At 43.3% G+C, this 21,090-nt stretch overlaps 1 protein-coding gene across 1 annotated transcript in view; it reads left to right on the top strand.

The window, feature by feature from the left end:
* The window catches only part of LOC109930066 (misshapen-like kinase 1), a 119,772-nt gene that overhangs the window by 77,615 nt on the left and 21,067 nt on the right, over positions 1 to 21,090 (top strand). Inside the window, exons 12-17 of the mRNA XM_048620061.1 lie at positions 372 to 469; positions 5,524 to 5,699; positions 7,246 to 7,372; positions 12,814 to 12,957; positions 14,796 to 14,904; positions 16,927 to 17,094. Coding sequence (XP_048476018.1) covers positions 372 to 469; positions 5,524 to 5,699; positions 7,246 to 7,372; positions 12,814 to 12,957; positions 14,796 to 14,904; positions 16,927 to 17,094 — 822 coding nt within the window. The remainder of the gene's footprint in view (positions 1 to 371; positions 470 to 5,523; positions 5,700 to 7,245; positions 7,373 to 12,813; positions 12,958 to 14,795; positions 14,905 to 16,926; positions 17,095 to 21,090) is intronic.

Genomic DNA, 21,090 nt, shown 5'->3' with positions numbered 1-21,090 from the left:
GATACCAATTGTACTTTGAACAGTGACTAAGTGGTTTTGGCACATAGAGGATATGAAAGGTAGTCTTCAGTCAACTCAAGTATTTCTGCAGAGGTTGGATTGTTATTTGGATATTTTGAGCTCAGTATGTTCAACTGTAGAGATTGATTTGAGAGGAGACAAGTGAAGATTTTTTAAAACAAAAATAACATTATCAGGAATGTTTAAAACCTAGATATGTGTTCATTTCGAGATTATTGTTTTAGAGTCAAAACATCAGTGACCTTAACTTGACTTGAATTAGCTAAGTGCTATGCTTGCAGTTGTTAACTTGCGACTTTTCTTTTCCCCTCTTTCCACCCCCATACCCACACGCACAAATACACCACCAGCTTCCTCCAAGCCTGAAGGATCGCCAGTCCTCTCGCAGGATACAAACCGGGGAAAGCCAGAGGAGATACGCACTACCTCACGACCTGGAAGACCTGCAGTAAGTGTGAATGCTGACTAATGTAGGAGGCTGAAATAGTAGGTCAGTGACCCTCTGGAATTGTCAAACAGTCCCTTCTATGCTAAAGTGACTGAGCTTAGATACGGTTTATCCATTTTCTGGTTTTTACCAGTGTTGGGAATTCTAGGAGGTTAGCCTCGCATTCATGTTTACAGAACGTGAAATATTTCCTCCCTTTATAAGAAATCCTACATTGTTGCTTATGAGAGGAAGCGCTTGGAATATCCTTAAGTTTTGTTACAATGTGGAGAACTCTTCACTCAGACAGTTCTCAAATTTACAGGGCAGGATGCACACTTATGTGAAAATTAAGCAGAAGTGATTCACTTGAGTTACACTTTACTGAAAAATTACCTTTATTCTTGTTGCCCCATTCATCTTAAATGCTGAGATTTTATTTTGCTTCATTAAATTATAAAGCAAATACAATTTGTTGCTGTAATTTACCACTCCAGCTTTCTAAATAAAATCAGTCATCTTGATTTTGTAAAGTGTGACATTGTAAAGTGGGATCTACCTAATGTTCTCCTAATTTAATATTAAAACACTGTTTTCACGTAGCACTGTAAAATTTAATGTACCTTTTTGGAGACTGGAAAGAGGTTCATATGAAACATCAACTCCCTCATGGATCAGTTAGACCAAATAACCTGTTACTATGCTGAGAGAGTGTTTGTAAAATTAGTCTTACCCACACTCTTATGGCTCAGTCGCCAATACTGCTACTTACGGCAGAAGGTTGGATTTGAGCACACTAATTAAGCAGATTATCCTGGTGGTGTGCCATGTCACCTGGGGTGTAATCCTTCAGGTAAGGTCTTGCCCTCTGCTGCAATCAGCAATCCCATGGCAAAATGGTTCTCTGATCCAATGTTCCTCCCTCAACCAGTGTCATCAAAAGGGAGGCACTAATCATTGATTTGTGCTGTGGGATCTTGCTGTGTACAGATGCATGGCTACATTTCTTGACATGGCAGCAGTCAGTGCATCTTGAAGTAATTTATTGCAGTTGTTTGTCATATTTTTCCAGCAAATAGGCCATCATCTAAACTTACAGGCATCTGTTGCTGCATTTATGCTTTGAGTAGCAATCAACACCCCCTCAACCTGTAATCTCACTCCATTTAGTTTAATCCTACTGCAGCCTTTGGTTGAATGTGTTTCACGCAGTTGCAGGTTTGGCAGACGCCATTGTGAATGCTGCTGGAGTGACATATGTCACTGATGGTGTCCAAGTGAGGGGAATAGCCTGCGTTCTGTTCTGAGTGGTCAGAGCCGACATAGTCCAACTGAATTGATGCTGAGTCAGCAATCCAAATCAGACTGATGGTCCAGGAAATTGGAGGGGAAAAATAGCCACAGTTTTGTAAATGCAGTTTTGCACTGCATTTCTTTTTTGGCCAGAGAAGAAAAGGAGGATTGCTCTAAGTATTGCCCAGATTACATTATCCACTGAAGCTTGAACAGTTCAGGAGTGTGTCTGCTTCCCTACATGGGTTCCTCACCCTTCAAGTGTCTTGGATCGTAATTGAAGTGAAATGATTAGGAACTGTCCTGTGTGCCTCCACGCTGTGACAGCAGTCTCCTAAAGGAGCTTGCCAAATATCCTTTTTTGAAATACCTCCTCATTTGATTGTTAAGTAACAAGGATTATAGCAAATGTAATGATGCAATGTACTGTCTGTGAAAAGACAAGTAGGTCTATTTGCAGAGATAGTAGGAACTGCAGATGCTGGAGAATCTGAGATAACAAGGTGTAGAGCTGGATGAACACAGCAGGCCAAGCAGCATCAGAGGAGCAGGAAGGCTGACGTTTCGGGTCTAGACCCTTCTTCAGAAAATTTGCAGTCAGTTTAATCAACCCTGAGCCGTCTACTGAGTTGACTGACTTAGATTGAGCTGCACTCTTTGAGCAATCTTAATAACTAGGTCTTGCTACTTTCTTTGTTTGTGTAGTCTTCAGATTGAGTGCCCAAGCTGCTCACCTTGGTTGAGAAGCATGTTTTTTCCCCTTGCTGTTGATACATGTGTATGATATAATCTTCTCACCACTTCCCTGGATTAGCACAGCCACAAGACATAACGCACCTTTTTTTTTAAAAACAGCAGGGGTTTGTATTCAACTCGAGAAAAGCAATCAAATCAAGGTATTTTATGATGATTAAAGTATTAAGTACAGAGAAATCAAAGATACCAAGAAGCGCAGATGCTGGAGTCAGAGACAACACAGTATGGAGCTGGAAGAACACTAGATCAGGCAGCATCAGAGGGGTAGGAAAGTCGATGTTTTGGGTCGGGATCCTTCTTCAGAATTGGGGAGGGGGAAGGGAGCTGGGAAATAAACAGAGGGTAGAGGGGTGGAGCTGGGGTAAGGTAGGTGGGGTGGTGATAGGTGGGTGCAGGTAGGCAGTGGTGGGGATTGGTCGGTGGGAAGGGTGGGGCAGATAGATGGGGAGGAAGATGGACAGGTTGTGTCAGGTCAGGGAAGCGAGAGGGAGGGGAGGTGGGGTGATGATAGGCGGATGCAGGTGAGGGGGTATTTGGGATTGGGAAATATTGGGAAAAGTACAGAAGAAACAAGAAAAACCTTGACGTTAGAGTCGAGAACAGCTCTTCACATGGGCATGGAAATCTCTTGCCCCACTAAAAAATGCTGCTGGTCAGTTGAAGGCTTCAGAATTGAAATTGATACATCTTACTTTGGTTAAGGTATTGAGCGTGACAGAACCAAGATGGATTGATGGAGTTCAAGTACAGATCAGCCAGATCTAATTGAATGATTGCACAGACTTGATAGGCTGAATGGCCTCTGCATGAACAACTGATGGATACACAAAGGGTTTATTATGCCTGTCGTGATTTTAACTGGATTTCACTTGGGGTCTTCCTGGTTTGTGTGAGTGAGTTACTCCTCGTCTGAGCCAGCGGAGGGAAGCTGACACCACAGTAAACAGTCTAGAGCATGCAAAATATTATTCCAGGCCAAAACACCTAGAAGGACAAGGGTGGCAGAAGCATGGGAACAGCACCACTTGCAAGTTCCCTTTTAGGTCACACACCATCCTGACTTGGAGCTATGACATTATTTCTGTACCTCAAGAACTATAGTGGTTCAAGGTGGTAGTTCAGGCCAATTAGGGATGGGCAATAACTGTTAACCTAGCCAGTGACACCTACAGCCCATGTGTAAATTGAAAAGAAACTCCTGCCCTCTGCAACTTGAGATCTCCTTGCAAGAAATATCCACTTGCCAGCTCTCAGCCACGTTGTCACAGGTGAATTGCTCAGATTCTGACTTTGTGGAAAGCTGGCATTTGGAGTTACACCTCCTGTCCCAGTGTCACCTGCCAATTCTGTCTTCTTCCAACCCTTCTGGAGAAGCATTTTGCAATCTCAGTATCTGGCCAGACTCCGATGTGTTCAGTCTTGAGCAGATTTGCTTGGTAATTAAATCAATGTATCCAGGCTGCTTTCCCTACAAAGATGCACAAGGTTGTGTGAAGTCAGGAGCGCAAATCCTTCTTTAGTTGAATGTAAACAATTGGATCACAGTGCAATTTAAGCCATTCTGTATATCCTGTTACTCTAAACTTGATTTACTGTTCTCTCCTGAAACTGTCCTGTCGTTCATTTTGTCTTAGAAGTATGACTTTGAGTGTATTATGGCTGCAGTATTGAATTTGAATTAGTTTAATGATGTGTGATTTCAATTTGTTTTTAAATAACTTTGTGCCTTCTTCCTTTTTGCCTTCAAAACTTTGCCACTTCTCAGAGCTATAAGAGGGCAATAGGTGAGGTTAGTGTCAATCTGTATTTTACTGTAAGCTTGCTTTTACATCTGACATTTGTATATGTTGGATTGTATTTGCTTTGGCTTGATGTTCAGCTTTGCAACCTCATAGAAAGCTCTCTCCTTGTTCACATGCATACACTTACCAATACCAACCCACCAATACAGCATTAATGGGGTTAAAGCAGCTCAGGATGATGGTGAAAGAAACGTGGGAGTCTTGGTCATTGTGGCTGCTTCTCTGCTGTAGTCAATCAGGAAAATCGTTGTTGATCCCCAAAACCAAGATGTCAGTGTGTGGTCAAAGAAAGGAACAGTACGATGTTCTGATCAGGCTACAGCGGGAATACCGTGTCCGCTTCTGGTCTTTGCTACACAAGGGAATTTTCTGAGTACTGGGGATATTGCAGCGGAAAGCCTCATGGCTGACCACGTCAAATGTCTAAGCTGTGAGACAGCACGGAACCTACCAGCGAGGCAGGAGGCCAACTGGCCAATCATGTTTGTGCCAGCTCTTTGAACAAGCTAGCCAATTAGTTGCACTCCCTCGCTGTAAACCCAAAGTCCTGAAGTTTCCCCAGTCATTTATCTCAAAGCACAAGGTAAATTTGGGCCTTTTGGTCAGAGAAAGAGCGTAACTAAGAGATGGTCTTTAGGGTGTACAAACTTGATGAGATAGAAAGCATAGACTGAGGACATTGAAATCAAATTGTAAATTGTACGAGGGCAGACAGGGTCACAGATATAATCAAATTCTTTCTTGTAAGTAAGGTGATTAATGCACTGAACAAAACCAGAGAGTGCACTGGAGACCTGCATTTCTGGACTTGACAGCAAGTTTAATGCTACAAAAGGATCTTTTAATGGGCTTGTGACTGCTGTAAGTGTTAATATCGGAATAGCTATGTGTAGCTGTTGGGTGGAATGAAAGAAGCTGTCGGATGAGTGATTTTCCCATGTAGCAAGCCAGTTTTCATATCAGCATGACGACATATTTCTTTTCGTTTTCATGAAGGGATCTCGATAGGGAATGTATAATTTCTGTGTTAAGGTTCACTTTGAGCATGTCTGTTGACAGTTCATTGAAATCACGTAATTGTTGGCTTGCTATGATCAGTAAAAAGCCTCTATTGTCAGATGTGTGGGAACTCTAGCACGTTAACTGAACAAGTAGGTTTGCTGGTTGGTGTAAAGACCTTGGGTTTTTCCTGCTAGAATAAGAGCGTTTAATGTGTTTCTAAAGGACATGCTGAACCTGGGGAAAGACATCCGGTCAGACGAGCTGCCCAAACCACCGGTTAAAGTGATGGACTACTCGTCCTCCAGTGAGGACTCTGGCAGCAGTGATGATGATGAGGAGGAAGCTGACAGTGAACGTCAAGATGAGAATCTGTCCAGCTCTGATGGCTCCAGATCAGGGTGAGTACTTCCTGTGGTCCAGACTGAAGTGGCTGGGCAGCTCAGCTGCTTCATCACTTTATGAACGACTCATTCACTGGTTAAAAAGAGACCCAGGGCCCTCGTTATGGCAGCAATGACCAGTAACAAGCTGCTTTTTAAAAGTACATGGCACAGTGCAAATCATACATGCTGTCCTTCTTGTTAGCTACCTCATGACTGCCTACTCCCACCTATTGTCAGCTTTATCACTTTTGAGTGAGACAGCCAGCTCCTGCTGACAAGGCACCAGTAAAAGCAAACAACTTCAAACCTGAAACAGAAAGAGGATGCCTAGTCAGTCATGTGTTGTGGGAAGAAAGCGTGCTTTTTGGATGTGAATTCAATAAGTTGCCTTCAGATAATCATTACCCAGTCCAAATTTCTTTCTCTCTCTTCCCAGAAGTTTGTCTGTTTGTCCTGTCTAGTGCCTCAGTTAGATGGCTATTCTCATCTGCTAGCATAGTCAGGTGTATCGAGCTGTGGAAGCACAGTAGCCTCCCTGCTTCCACATGTACGTTTATCAGTGCATAGCAGGGCAATGATGACACCATGGTAATGTCACTCAACTAGTAACTCACAAGGCCTTGGGATGTGGGTTCAAATATCACCGTGGCAGCTGGTGGACTTAATATGTGCATTTAACTAATCAATTGTAAAGGAATTGTGATTGAAATCAAGTTTCATGGTCACTTACTGAGACAATCAGCAGTTATTACAAAAACTTAGCTGGCTCACTAAAGTCCTTGCAGGGAAAGAAATCTGCTGTCCTTACCTGGAATCATAGAACATAGAACAGTACAGCCCTGGAACGGGCTCTTCGGCTCACGATATTGTGCCGAACATGATGCCAAACAAAACTAATCTTTTCTGCCTGCCCTTGGTCCATATCCCTCCATTCCTTGCACATCCATGTGCTTGTCTAAAAGTGCCTTAAACGCCCCTATCGTACCTTCCTCCTCCACCACCCCTGGCAGTGCATTCCAAACTCCTTCCACTCTGTTTAAAAAAAAAACTTGCCCCTCACATCTCCTTAGAACTTTTCCCTCTCACCTTAAATGCATGCGTCCAAGTATTAGGCAATTCAGTTCTGGGAAAAAGATTCTGACTGTCAACCCTATCTATAATTTTACAGACTTCTATCAAGTCTTCCCTTAACCTCTCCCCTCTGCTCCAGAGAAAACAACCCTAGTTTGACTCCAGATCCACAGCAATGTGGTTGACTCCTAACTAATCTCTGAAATGATGTAACAAGCTCTTCAATTCAGGGATAATTAGGGATGGGCAACAAATGCTGTTGTTGCCAGTGTCACTCTCATCCCATGAATGAATAAAGATCAAAAGAACAACTACAGGATAGACTTCTATAATATGATTTGCCCGGAAAATGAGAGCCATGACTTTATAATAATGATAACTCCTTCTCTGCAGATAAAATCTATGTCTTAAAGCAGTCACAAAATAAATTGATGCTGAAAATAAATGGTATCGCTCGAAATTTTTTCGAATTTTTGGCTTTGTTCTTCAGACCAAGCCGTAACAAAGATGGTGACACAGACAGCGTAAGCACAATGGTGGTGCATGATGAAGAGGAGTCTTCAGCAGCTGAAACATCCAGCAACACCTATGGAGATGGAACAATGATTGTTCAGAGGGTAGGTGCATAACGAGGCATGTTTCTGTCACTTTGAATGTCAGAAAGTTGGCTCTGGCTGTGACTCGGAGGACTGGAGCACTCGGCACATATTGCAGAGTGCCAAAGAAAACTCTCTTTCCCACCGAACACCAATTCAATAAGTTTTTAATGTCTGCTCCTTTATAAAGAAAAAGACAGAGCAGAGAAAATTGCCCTTCTTCCTGCTTGCTATCCAACAGTGGAATGAACTGCCTGGTTGTCAGTCCTCTGGCAAGGCCATCAAAGGGAAAAGGATGCAATCTGTTAGTGAGAGCTTTCCAGAGACTCTGAACACATTTAGAAGCGGAAAAAGGAACAACTTTGGAAATGTGAAGATGCAGTAATTTGGCAAGTCTACGTACCTTGCAGAGGCACATTCTACAATCTCGCAACTTAAGTTGAGAAATTGTACCTGACAGGAGTGGAGGTCCATGATGCTGCTATAAAGCATCATTGTTCACCAAGCAACTTTGTGTTTCGGCTAGTACTAAATTATGTGGCAGTCATGTAAACAAGATGCAGATTGGACATCAGTAAGCTTTGCACGGGAGAAAAAGGGGCAGTGCGGTGGCTCAGTGGTTAACACTGCTGCCTCTCAGCACCAGGGACCCAGGTTTGATTCATCGGGCGACTGTCTGTGTGGGTTTCCTCCCACCGTCCAAAGATGTGCTAGTTAGGTGGATTGGTCATGCTAAGTTGTCTATTGTGTCCAGGCAATGTGCAGGCTAGGCAGGCTAGCCATGAGAACTGCAGGCTCCTTGGGGGGTGGGAGTGGTCTGAGTGGGACCCCCTCCAGAGGGTTGGTGTGGACACGATAGGCTGAATGGCCTGCCTCCACACTGTAGGGATTCTATGATTCTAACTATTCCAGCTGGCAATACTCCCTGCTGGAAGTTTGCACCTAATGAAGAAGCCGTCTAGAACAGTCAGTCAGGAAGATGATTGAGAAAGCAAAAGGTTATACATTGGATATTCTTTAATGGTTTCCACTTCGAGTAATTCCTGAATGCCCCAGAGACCTTTTTTAGGTGGTGATGTGTGATGTGTTGACACCAAGAAAGCCCGTTGCTTCTCTGCAATTTGGCGCATCAGTGTCAGTTGTAATACTTTATCTGAAAGCTGACCCTCCAGGTGATGCACCCTTGGGTGACACGGTTTGCACTTGAAGCTGTGACATTGAGGTGGAAGAGCTGCCAATTGTCCTGAGCTGGTATCTAGATCCAATCATGATGACAAACCATTGTACCATGCCTCCTCAATTGTATGATTTCTCAAAAGTATTTTTGGTTGAAGGACCATTTTTCAACAGATTATCAATCATGATCCTACCCATCTAAATCAGTTAATGTAAATTCTACATGCAAAGAGTCTTTGGGTACAAGTGAGATGAATGTCCCCATTTCTAAATGCTTGATAAGATGAACTTAATTATTTAGGGGGAGAAAATTTCCACCTTGTGTATGAAGCTGACCTCAGCTGACTCATATGCCACTGACCAACATTGGTTATTGCAGGTTAACCTGGTGTTCCACCTGCTGCTTTCGTAACTCCTTTATGTTTGGTTTGTTTCTTCTCTCTCTCCCTCTGTCTGTTTTTCTCCTCCACTCTCCCTGAAGAAACCCAAAATTCTCCATAGCACACAGGGCAGATCCTGCACTCTGCTGTCATTTCTCATGTCTGACTATTGCTAAATAACTAAGGTTTTATCCCATTCCCCTCCTCAAGAAGTCTACACCGATCCTCTGGGAATCCTCTGTACACACACACTTTGTGTGGTAATAAGGATTTGTCTTGTGTAAGTAAATGTGTGTATGATATATTAAACAGATCTCTAGCTGTGTTCAGCCTAGCTGTTCAACCAGAAATTAATGAGCTTTGCACAGTGATGTATTAGCTCTTGGATGGGATTATTCTCTTGGATTGCTGTGCAAGCTATCTAATATTTTCTAATACAGATTTGTCTGCATGTATCGGGTAAACAAATGTTTCCTTTTCGGCAGGTTGTTTCTCAGTCTTTGTTGACAATTTGTGTTTGGTTGTCCATGACTTACTGATTTCTGCAGTCTGACATTCCTCATCCCCTCCTCAGAATTAGCGGAGAGTGATTGTACTTAATACTTAATGATCTTTTCTGTCACATGGGGAGGACAAAAGTGTGTGGCTGCCTTTCAATGTGGCATCCAGATTAAAACTAGGGATGAGAAATATAAGACAGTCAGTAATAACTCCCAGTGGAATGTTCAGGAACAAATCCTTGACTAAGGGAGTGACTGAAATGTGCAATGAGCTATCAGGAACAGGTGAGACATGTAGGACATGTAGATGCATTTGAGGGGAAGCTAGATAAACATGTGAAGGAGAACAGAGTCATATGATGCAGAAAAGGGCCATTTGGCCCATCAAGGTCCTTGATTCTGTCAGTAGAACAATCCAATTCGTCGTTTCCCTCTCATTTTCTTACTCTTCTCTTTTCCTTCCTCACTCCCTCCCTCCCTCCCTTTCTTTCTTTCTTTCTCTCTCCCTTTCTTTCGCTCCTTCCTCTCTCCCTTTCTTTCGCTCCTTCCCCACCCCGTCACTCTGTCTCTCTGTCTTCCTCCTCTATCTGTCTCTCTCTCTCTCCTCCCCCAATTCTGTCTGTCTGTCTGTCTCTCAATCGGATCGATCCAATCCAGCGATCGATCCTTCTTTCCTTCTTTCTTTCCAGAAGGCCTTTGACAAGGTGCCGCACAGGAGGCTGCTAAGTAAAATAAGGGCCCATGGCTTTAGAGGCAAGCTACTAGCCTGGATAGAAGATTGGCTGTTTGGCAGAAAGCAGAGAGTGGGGGTAAAAGGGTCCTTCACAGGATGACAGGTGCTGACTAGTGGTATTCCACAAGGGTCAGTGTTGGGACCACAACTTTTCACTTTGTACATTAACAATTTAGATGAAGGAACTAAGGGCGTTCTGGCTAAGTTTGCAGATGATACCAGGATAGGTGGAGGGACAAGGTAGTGTTGAGGAGGGGAGGAGGCTGAAGAAGAATTTAGACAGGTGAGAAGAAAGGGCAAACAAGTGGCAGGTGAAATACAACATGGGAAAGTGTGAGATCATGCACTTTGGTAGGAAGAGTAGGCGCATAGAGTATTTTCCAAATGGGGAGAAAATTTAGAAATCTGAAGTGCAAGAAGACATGGGAGTACTAGTCCAGGATTATCTTAAGGTAAACTTGCAGGTTGAGTTGAGAGTTAGAAAGGCAAAGACAATGTTGGCATTTATTTCGAGAGGACTAGAATATCATAGAATCATAGATTATAGATCCCTACAGTGTGGAAACAGGCCCTTCAGCCCAACAAGTCCACACTGAACCTCAAAGCATCCCACCCTGACCCACCCCACTGTAACTCACCTGGTCTACACATCCCTGAACACTACGGGCAATTTAGCATGGCCAATCCTCCTAGCCTGCACATCTTTGGACTGTGAGAGAAACCGGAGCACCGGGAGGAAACCCACGCAGACACAGGGAGAATGTGCAAACTCCACACAGACAGTCACCCAAGGGTGGAATTGAACCTGGGTCCCTGGCTCTGTGAGGCAGCAGTGCTAACCACTGAGCTACTGTGCCGCCCTAAAAGCAGGAATGTACTTTATGAAGCTTTATAAAGTTATGGTCAGAAGACATCTGAAGTATTGTGAGTAATTTGGGCCCTATACCACAGGAAGGATGTACCAGCCCTGGAGCGGGTTCAGAGAAGGTTCACGAGGATGATCCCAGGAATGAAAAGCTTAACGTATGAGGATTGGTTGACGACTCTGGGTCTATAGTTGATGGAGTTTAGAAGGATGAGGGGGGATCTAATTGAAACTCAAGAATACTGAATGGCCTGGACAGAGTGGATGCTGGGAAGATGTTTCCAATGGTAGGAGAGACTAGGACCCGAGGGTGCAGCCTTAGAGTAAAGGGAAGACCTTTTAGATCAGAGAGTAGGGCCCGAGGGTGCAGCCTTAGAGTAAAGGGAAGACCTTTTAGATCGGAGAGAAGGAGAAACTTCTTCACCCAGAGTGGTGAATCTATGGAATTCATTGCCACAATAAGCTGTGGAGGTCAGGTCATTCTGTATATTTAAGACAGGGATAGGTTCTTGATTGTCAAGGGGATCAAGGGTTACAGGAAGAGAGCGGGAGAATGGGTTTGAGAAACTTATCAACCGTGATAAGATGATGATAACCATGGCAGAGCAGACTCGGAGTCATAGAGATGTACAGCACGGAAACAGATGCTTTGGTCCAACTTGCCCATGCTGACCATCCTATATCAATCTCGTCCCATTTGCCAGCATTTGGCCCACATCCCTCTAAACCGTTCCTATTCATCTACCCATCCAAGTGGCTTTTAAATATTGTAATCGTACTAGCCTCCACCACTTCCTCAGGCAATGCATTCTATATATGCAACACCTTCTCCATAAGAAATTGCTCCTTAGGTCCCTTTTAAATCTTTCCCCTCTCACCTTAAGCCTATGCCCTCTAATTTCGGACTCGCTCACCCCAGGGAAAAGACCTTGCCTATTTACCTTATCCATGCCCCTCATGATTTTATAAACCTCTAGAAGGTCATCCTTCGCCCTCTGACAATCCAGCGAAAAGTGCCCCAGCCTATTCAGCCTCTCCCTGTAGTTCAAACCCTCCAACCCTGACAAATCCTTGTAAATCTTTTCTGAACTCCGAATGGCCTGATGTCTGCTCCTGTGTCTTGTGGTCCCACTGTGTCTCGCTCGCTCTCTCGTGCTTACTCACTTTCTTCCCCTTGCACGCTCTCCCAATCCTGGTAGATATCTTCTGCATCCGCTCAACAGTCCTCTTCCGAAATCCATTCTGAGTGTCTGATTTGTGACCTTGCTCTGTATATCAGGCTCTCAATTGGTAACTTGTTTGAGCCTTTATTTCCCAATTCCCAAAGCCTCCAGTGAGCAGTCAGAGGAAACCCACGGATACTAAATCTTACCTCGATTTGATACCGGATAGGCCCTCTGAAAATTTTCCAGTTCTTTATTCACTCATGGGATGTGAGTGCCACTGGCAAAGCCAGCATTTATTGCCCATTCCCAATTGTGCTGAGACAGTGTGGCTAATTCAGCCATTTTAGCGGACAGATGAGAATCAACTGCATGGCAAGGTCTGACTTGTGATCCTCAGTCTGTTTACTGTTTACTGTTTACACAATATGTTTGCCTCTGGTCACCTGAAGTAATTGCTGACGTTGCACTGTCTCTGCCACAGTTAATTATTTTAATTAGTGGGATAAGCACATATGCGTTTCATACAAAATTTTGTTCAAAAATTGGCTGTTTGCTCAAATCACACCGGTGCCAGAGGCTTAAAGAAAGGTTGCAAGCAGCTTTGAAGGTACGAGAGATGTGAAACTTTGTCTCTGTCAACAGACGCCTGAGGAGGAACGAGGAGTCCATCATCCAGACAGCAACGGTTTCACAAGTCATGTTAACCTGCCTGATTTAGTGCGGCAGAGCCATTCCCCAACTGATCCCAAGGGACCTACCTCTCAGCAGGACGATGGGATATCAGAGGTAAGCAATGCTGTGATTTGACTGTAGCTCCCACTGTGTTATTGTAAAATTATGACCGTATCCAAACCTATTTGTAGCTTGTCGAGAGGTGAAGGGTGATGGAGGCAGATTCAGTAGTGGTATACACAAGATTCGGACAAATGCTTCAGGTGAAAGCATTTGTCAGACTTTGGGAATGGGATTAATTTGAAAGTTCTCTCAATCAGACACTGTAGAAGCACTGTCATGGGGTCAGAGAAGTCTACAGCACAGAAAAAGGCCTTTCAACCCATCGAGCCTGCGTCAGTCAGAAGCAACCACCTACCTATTCTAATCGAATTTTCAAGCTCTTGGCCTATAGCCTTTTATGCCTTGGTATCACAACTGCACTTCTAAATACTACTTAAATGCTATGAGGGTTTCTGCTTCTACCACCCCTATGGACAGTGAGTTCCAGATTCCTACCACCCTTTGGGTGAGAGAACTGTCCTCTCATCTCCTCTAAACCTCTTGCCTTTACCTTAAATCTATGCCATCTGGTCAATGAGCCCTCCACCAAGAGGGAAAAGTTCCTGCCTGTCTACCCTATCTATGACCCTCACAATTTTATACATCTCAATCATGTCCTCCCTTAGTCTTCTCTGTTCAAAGGAAAAGAAGGTCTATCTAATGTCTCTTCATAACTAAAACTCTCCAGCCTAGACTACACCCTGATAAATCTCCTCTGCACCCTCAGATCCCTCCTATGATGTGGTTCCAGAACTGCACACAATACTGAAGCTCTAGTGCACCGGCACTAACATATGTGGAAAAGTATTAAATGGTCACACGCCCTCATCTGGACTTACTGCCTGTAATAGTCTGCCATACAGTGTTGTCCTACATTTACGATGTGGAGATGCTGGTGTTGGACTGGGGTGGACAAAGTCAGCAACACCTGAAAAAGAACTGAGGCTCCAAAAGCTTGTGTTTTCAAATAAACCTGTTGGACTATAACGTGGTGTCGTGTGATTTCTGACTTTGTCCAAGATTTATGCAGCGACACCCTTTCTGGATCATCTTCCTTCACTGCACCATGTTGTGTATAAACCACACCTGTCTTGTTCAGGAAGTAGTTTGATCTCTGAAACATTCTGGGATTGAGAACCCTCCAGTTAAGGTGATAAGCGTGTTCGGTCTCCAGATCTAAACCACTGACCAGATGAGAAATTTTACCCTGAGGTCATAACTTTAGGCCTGATCTTTACCCTACAATCTTTGTGCACAGCTTGGGAAATAAATTGCAGCTTGCTATTTTGGGAAAGGTTGGACAGCTGCTGCCACTTCCAACATTACTGCACTAAAGATGGGATTTCAGTTGAACTTTGTGTACTCAAAAAGCAAGAGATGCATTTAGAGCGCAGGTTTGAGAGACAGTTTGAGGGAGTGGTACAATTTTGAATAGTCATCTTACTCAGGATAGTTCGTGCCTGTTCTAGTGCTAAAAATCCTCATCAAAGGAGCAGGAATTAATCATTTAAACCCCTTAGCTCAAGTTGAACAATTGTGCTGAATAATCTTTGACAGCAGGCTAATGCTTAATGAGCAAATTTTTGATTTTGTATGTTTTAGAACCATGTTTTAAACTTCCATTGATAATGTAGTTATAGTGGCAATTTTCAAATGCAAATATTTTCCAACAATCTTGCATTTTCTTGAATTTAAGGAAAGAGCAGGTGAGTAGGACTCACTGGCAGTTCTTTTCGGAGAAGAGGCAGGTGGGCTGGGCAGAATGGCCTCCATCTGTATTGTATATTACCCTGTGATTTATATATTGCCACAGCAAGTGTTGTCCAACAGTATGCACCTTGTCATTACAGTTTCAGTCAAGGGGCCTCGTAAAATCGCCTGGGAAGTCATCATTTACCACCTTTGTTGATCTTGGAATGTACCAGATGGATGCTGGTGGGGATACGATACAAATTGGTGGTGAGTATGGAGATCTATCCTGACTGGACTTAATTTGCTCTTTGCCTTGCTGGAAGAAAGCTGAACTGTTGGGCTCATGTTGCCATTTATGCATTTACTACATGATAGTATCTGCATTTTGAAAACTTTCATCCCTATTTTAAAATTCAGCACCTTTAGCATGGTGAAGCTCCCTGAGGTGTCCCAAAGGAGGACTGTCAAAGGAAACTTTGCACCCAAATCACCTCAAGTAATTGGGGACGGGTAGACTTGGAGAAATAAGAGGAAGGAGAAAGTAAGAGGAGTTTTTGTGGGGAGGAAATTCTGGACCTTCTGATGGTTTAGCTATCTGAAAGCATGGTCAGCATTTGGACAAAGGAATTTTATGGAAGATTGTGCTGAAAGCTCAAATTGGAGGAGCGCAGAATTCTCGGTGGTTGGAGCAGGGGTGGGAAGTGTTGGCCTGGCAGATGCCACAATGCTTAGTTGTGAGGCCCCAGAGAGCCTGGAAAATCGTGGTGAAAATTTAAAGAGCAAGGTGTTGCTGGAATTGCCGTGTTATGGATGGGGGTTGCTAATGATTTCCTGACTTCTGTCATTGATCAGGATTGATTTAGAATATAGTTAGAGTCTTTTTCTTAACATTGTGTTTTTGAATAAAGACTTTGTCTGCGCAATTCATCAACTCCTGCCAGTATCAGAACAGGAAGAGAAAAAGAATATTTTGTTTTGCCAATCAACTCCTCCATTCATATCTGGCACCTTCTAGGTCTGAAACCACTGTCAGGGCACACGTGGGATGGATCAGGAAATTGTGTAGTTGGCTTAGTCCCTGTCTTGCCCACAGATTCCTTGCTTACCAGGCCTGTTGTTGATGCACCACTTCCAAAGACTCGGCCATCAAGTGATAATCCAATGGCTGTCTTGTGTTAGGCTTCAAAAAGAACCTGGATCATGTTTATCGAGAGCAGCACCAGCAGGTGGCGCACATGTGCTTTCTGTCATGAGCCAACACAAGTTGTATCTCATGGCCCATTTGCAAACTCACGAGGCAGCTCCTAATCATGATTGGGACTTTCAAAGTAATCAATTACTAATAATTGCAAGATGCTGCCGTCTGTGGCGATGCTGCCATCTCCTTGCTCACTTACTCCTACCCTCCTACCCCTCTTGCTGACTCTCATACTCACATTGGTCAAAACTGACCATTAAATTCCACATGCTTAACGGATTATTTTACAATATGAATGTCAAATTACAGGAATCAAAATCTGCAATGCATTACTTGAAAGGGACACTGCAATTAATTGTACTTCACCTTTAGAGTCCAGCACTTTCTGTATATTAATTGGAACTTATCAGAGTTTTGATGGGTTTATGAGCCAGAGAGCTTCTGATGTGATTCTTGAAATAATTCAGATTCTTGTGATCTAGCTTTGTCTAATGTTGAGCCAGTGCATGTTGTGGTCGTTTGCAATCTAATTCATACCAGATTTAGTTGGAAACCTGATCTCTAACCGGCTGGTCATAGCTTAGAGCTATGGAATATTATAGTTAGAAAAATTACTTCATACAGTGGTGGTCAAGATAATATCAGTCATTTCTTTCAAGTGGGTAGGCTATAGGAATTTTTACCTTTATTGCAAGTAATAGGGTTCACAAATCAAAGAATTCGATTGCCTTGGGCTTCAAGAATCTCTCAAAAGTGTTGCATGTCAATAACCTTACCTGCAGATTTATCCAAGGATGCTTTCAATCTGTAGAACCACCTCCTCCATTGGTTCTTAACACTGAGGGTTCCTGATCCTAACTGTCCCTCTGTCAGGAAATGATAGTGTGCAACCAGTCCCCACCTCAGCAATCTGGTTTCTTCAGCCTCTCTTGCTGTGAGTAGCTAAAAATGCAATTGACACTTGAGTCCTCAAGGATCTGTCTGGACAATGGTCAGTGCAAGCCAGAATGCCAAATGATGCACGGGGGTTTTGATTAGGTTTGTTGATTCTCCAATTAAGCATGATGATTGACTCTCTCTTCCGCTTTTAGGTTTAAGTATCAGTGATGGAGGTGGATTAAACCAACTGAAGTATGAGGACAGGAAGTGCTCGGTGGTGAATGTCAATCCGGCCAACACACGACCGCACAGTGATACACCCGAAATACGCAAATACAAGAAACGTTTTAATTCTGAAATACTTTGTGCTGCTTTGTGGGGTCAGTAACTGTAATATTGCTTAATGTTTGATGTTGTGCTGGTTTCCACTTGAATGCATTGGCCTCATGTTTTGTGAAAATTGCTTGCTTCCATTGTTTCACGTGGATTTATTGACTTCCAACATAATGGACAAGGCACACAAATATAATGCTGCAAATATTGTGTAAGAGTTCACTCCAGAAAATTTCTTTAGCAAGGAGACACTGGTTCAATGAAAGAAAGTCAATTTAATAGCACAAAGATCCCTGTTTATACATGGTGGACAGCGTACAAATGTCCCTCCAAATATAACAGTGGAGCTGAAAACTTTGGAACTGGTTAAGGAACAACAAAATTCTGCATCAGAGGGATTTGAGAGGGTTTTCATCCAATCTTTAGCACACAAGAACAGTTCATTCTACTGTTTATACTGTTTGGGAGCTTCTCTCCCACACCCTCCTTCCCCATGTTTAACCACCTCCTGACAAACCCAACATCTCACCAATCAGCAAGTCCAAATGGGTGATGGACTAAGGTTTGCTGAATGGTTGCCTTTTATCCAGAAATACCTCACTTTTTGTGCCAACTGGTGCAATTCAAAACCTAGCAGAGAGTGTTACACATGGGGGTCAATAGAGCTGCTGACTTTACAGCTGGTAATAAAGAGAGTGGTTTAATTCCTTTCATATTTAGTCTTTGAAAGACTGAGTTGCCTTCTGAAGTGTTCTTGACATTGTAGTGTGAACCTTTGGCAGGTCTTGCTGTGATTCGGGTCAGTCACACTTTCACATCTACTTTCTCCTGACTCCCAGATCTCAACTCAGTTGTTCAACAATATTAAATTTGTTTATGCTCACAGCCAACTACTAGCATCACAGCTCCTGTTACCTGTGAGATCAGTCCAGCAGTTTGAGTTGCAGATACAATTGGCATATTTCTAACATATGGTGTAGCTCGCTGTCTCCTCCAATCCAGTTCTCGTCCAGTCCCCTGTCCCAAATTAAAGTTAATAGCAATTGGTGATGCGGCAAGTCCAAATCACGGTAGAGCTGGTTGTATAGTTTTCCCTTTTAATTTCAAAGCAAGTATTCATTGTATGGCAGGGATTAATCTCCCTCAACGTGCCCACATGCAACCTGCATGCTAAAATGATCACTCACTGCATTATACCCAGCTTTTATTAATGGCTTTCTGGAGCTCTATGCATGGGAACAGGAGGAGGCTATACAGCCCCTCCAACTTGAGCCACCATTCAATAAATTGCCTATCCCAGCTTTAAATGATAGAGCACCCAAAACCTCTGGTAGGCTCAGCCCAGAATTTATACACCTTTCTTAGAAGTAAGACGCATTTCCCATCCTGCCTTTATGTGCTCGCAGCACTCTTTTAAAAAGAAATCTGTCAGCCCCATTGCAAGGGATTGGTGTCCTTAAATTGAATTTGACATTGTATTTTTACAGATAATGTTGCAGGTAGGTGGAGGGACAGGTAGTGTTCAAGAAGCGGGGAGGCTGCAGAAGCACTTGGACGTATTAGGAGAGTAGGCAAAGATGTGGCAGATGGAACCCGATGCGGCAAAGTATGAGGTTATACATTTTGGACGCAAGAATAGAGGGATAGATTATTTTCTAAACAGGGAAAGGTTTCGGAAATCTAAAGCGCAAAGGGTTTTGGGAGTCCTAGTTCAAGATTCTCTTAAGGTTATTGTGCAGGTTCAGTACAGTAGCCAGGAAGGCAAATGCAGTGTTGGTATTCATTTCAAGAGAGCCAGAAAACAAGATCAGAGATGCACTGCTAAATCTGTATAAGGCACTGGTCAGACCACATTTAGAATATTGTGAGCAGTTTTGCAGCCCAAATCTAAGGAAATATGTGTTAGCAATGGAGGGGGTTCAGAGGAGGTTTACAGGAATGAACCCTGGGATGGAGGATTTGTCACACGAGGAGCAGTTGAAGACTATGGATCTGTAAAACATAGAAAATTACAGCACAGGACCCACAATGTTGTGCCAAACATGATGCCAAATTAAACTAATTCCTTCTGTCTGACCTTGGTCCATATTCCTCCATTCCTTGCACATCTATGTGCTTATCTAAAAGTCCTTCAAACACCCCTATTGTATGTGCCTCCACCACCACCCTGGCAGTGCATTCCAGACTCCTACCATTCTCTGTGTTTAAAAAAAAAACTTGCTCCTCACATCTCCTTTGAACTTTTCCCCTTTTCATTGTAAATACATTCCCCCTAGTATTAGACATTTCAACAACTCTGGGGAAGAAGATTCTGACTGTCAACCCTCTCTATGCATCTCATAATTTTATAGACCTCTATCAAGTTCCCCCCAGCCTCCGCCGCTCCAGAGAAAGCTGGGTTTTACTAGCCTCTCCTTGTAGCTCATACCGTCTAATCCAGGCAGCATCCGGGTAAACCTCTTCAGCACCCTATTCGAAGCCTCCACATCCTTCCTGTAATGTTGCAATCAAAATTGAATGCAATACTCTAGGTGTGACCAACCAAAGTCTTATAAAACTGCAGTATGACCAATAAAGGCAAGCATGCTGTACATCATCTTTACCACCCTATCTACTTGTCTGGCCACTTTCAGGGAGCTATGGACTTGAACCCCAAGATCCCTCTGTAAGTCAATGCCATTCAGAGTCCTGCCATTTACTGTATACTTTTCCTTAGCATTTTATGTCTCAAAGTGCAGCACCTCTCAGTTACTCCATCTGCTATTTCTCCGCCCGTACCTGTAACTGATCTATATCCTGCTGTATCCTTTGATAACCTTTTACACTATCCACAACTCTGCCAATCTTTGCTTCATCTGCAAACCTAACTAAACCACCTATCTATGTTTTCCTCCAAGTCATATATATAAGCAGAGGTCCCAGTGTGGATCCCTGCAGAATGCCACTAGTCACGACCTCCATCCTGAAAAGCACCCTTCCACCACATCCGCCTTCTATGGGCAGGCCAATTCTGAATCCACACGGCCAAGTCTCCATGGATCCTGTGCATCTTAATCTTCTGGTTGAGCCTGCTATTAGAGACTTTGCCTTACTAAAATCTATGTAGGCAACATCCACTGCTCTACCCTCATGATCACCTTTGTCACCTCCTCGAAAAATTCAATCAAGTTCGTAAGACATGATCTGCTCTGCATAAAGCCATGTTGACTGTCCCTACTTAGACCATGCTTAATGGAGTTTAGAAGGATGAGGTGATCTGATTGGAATTTACAGGATATGGAAAAGTCTGGACAAAGTGGAGGGGGAGAATATGTTTCCATTAGTAGGAGAAACATGGACCTGTGGGTGCAGCCTTAGAGTGAAAGCACGACTGTTTAGAACCAAGACGAGGAGGGATTTCTTCAGCGGGAGAGTGGTGACTGTGGAACTCATTGCTGTGGAGAGCTGTGAAAGCTAAGTCATTGAATATATTTTAAGACAGAGAGATATATTTGATTGGTAAGGAGATCAAGGATTATGGCGAGAACACAGGAGAATGTTTCTTCTGCCCCAATCAGCCATGATTGAATGGTGAAGAAAACTGAATGGGCTGAATGGCCTAATTCTCCTATATCTAATAGTCTTATTTTTATTTAGCCTGTTCTTCTAATCAAACTGTTCAGAGATGTTATTACACACCGCTGGAGTAGTGGGACTTGAGCACAAGCTGCTTGGTCCAGGGATAGGGACACCACCACTGTGCAGTAAGAGGGCCGCATCTCCTGGTCTTATTATATCACCAAGCCTTACTGTACTGGTATAGCCATGTTCTGCAAGTTGCTTTATACACTTGGGAGCTTTTTAATTGCTTGGTACATTTTGCTCAGATGATTAATGTCGCTTTTCTATTAGTCTGAGTCCCTCTTGTGAAATTAACTGAAGTGAGTTGAACCTCTTGACCAGTGCTGCTGTTGGTGTAATGGAAGCATGGGAATTGAGCCTAATACTGGAGGAGAAACAGGTTGAAAACTATTCAATAGCTGGCACTATCCGCTGTTACAGCC

This window comes from Rhincodon typus, chromosome 45, assembly GCF_021869965.1.
Source record: "Rhincodon typus isolate 14 chromosome 45, sRhiTyp1.1, whole genome shotgun sequence".
In the NCBI taxonomy this organism is placed as follows: domain Eukaryota; kingdom Metazoa; phylum Chordata; class Chondrichthyes; order Orectolobiformes; family Rhincodontidae; genus Rhincodon; species Rhincodon typus.
Note: the sequence above shows the minus strand (reverse complement) of the source record. Positions and strands in the feature narration are given on the sequence as shown.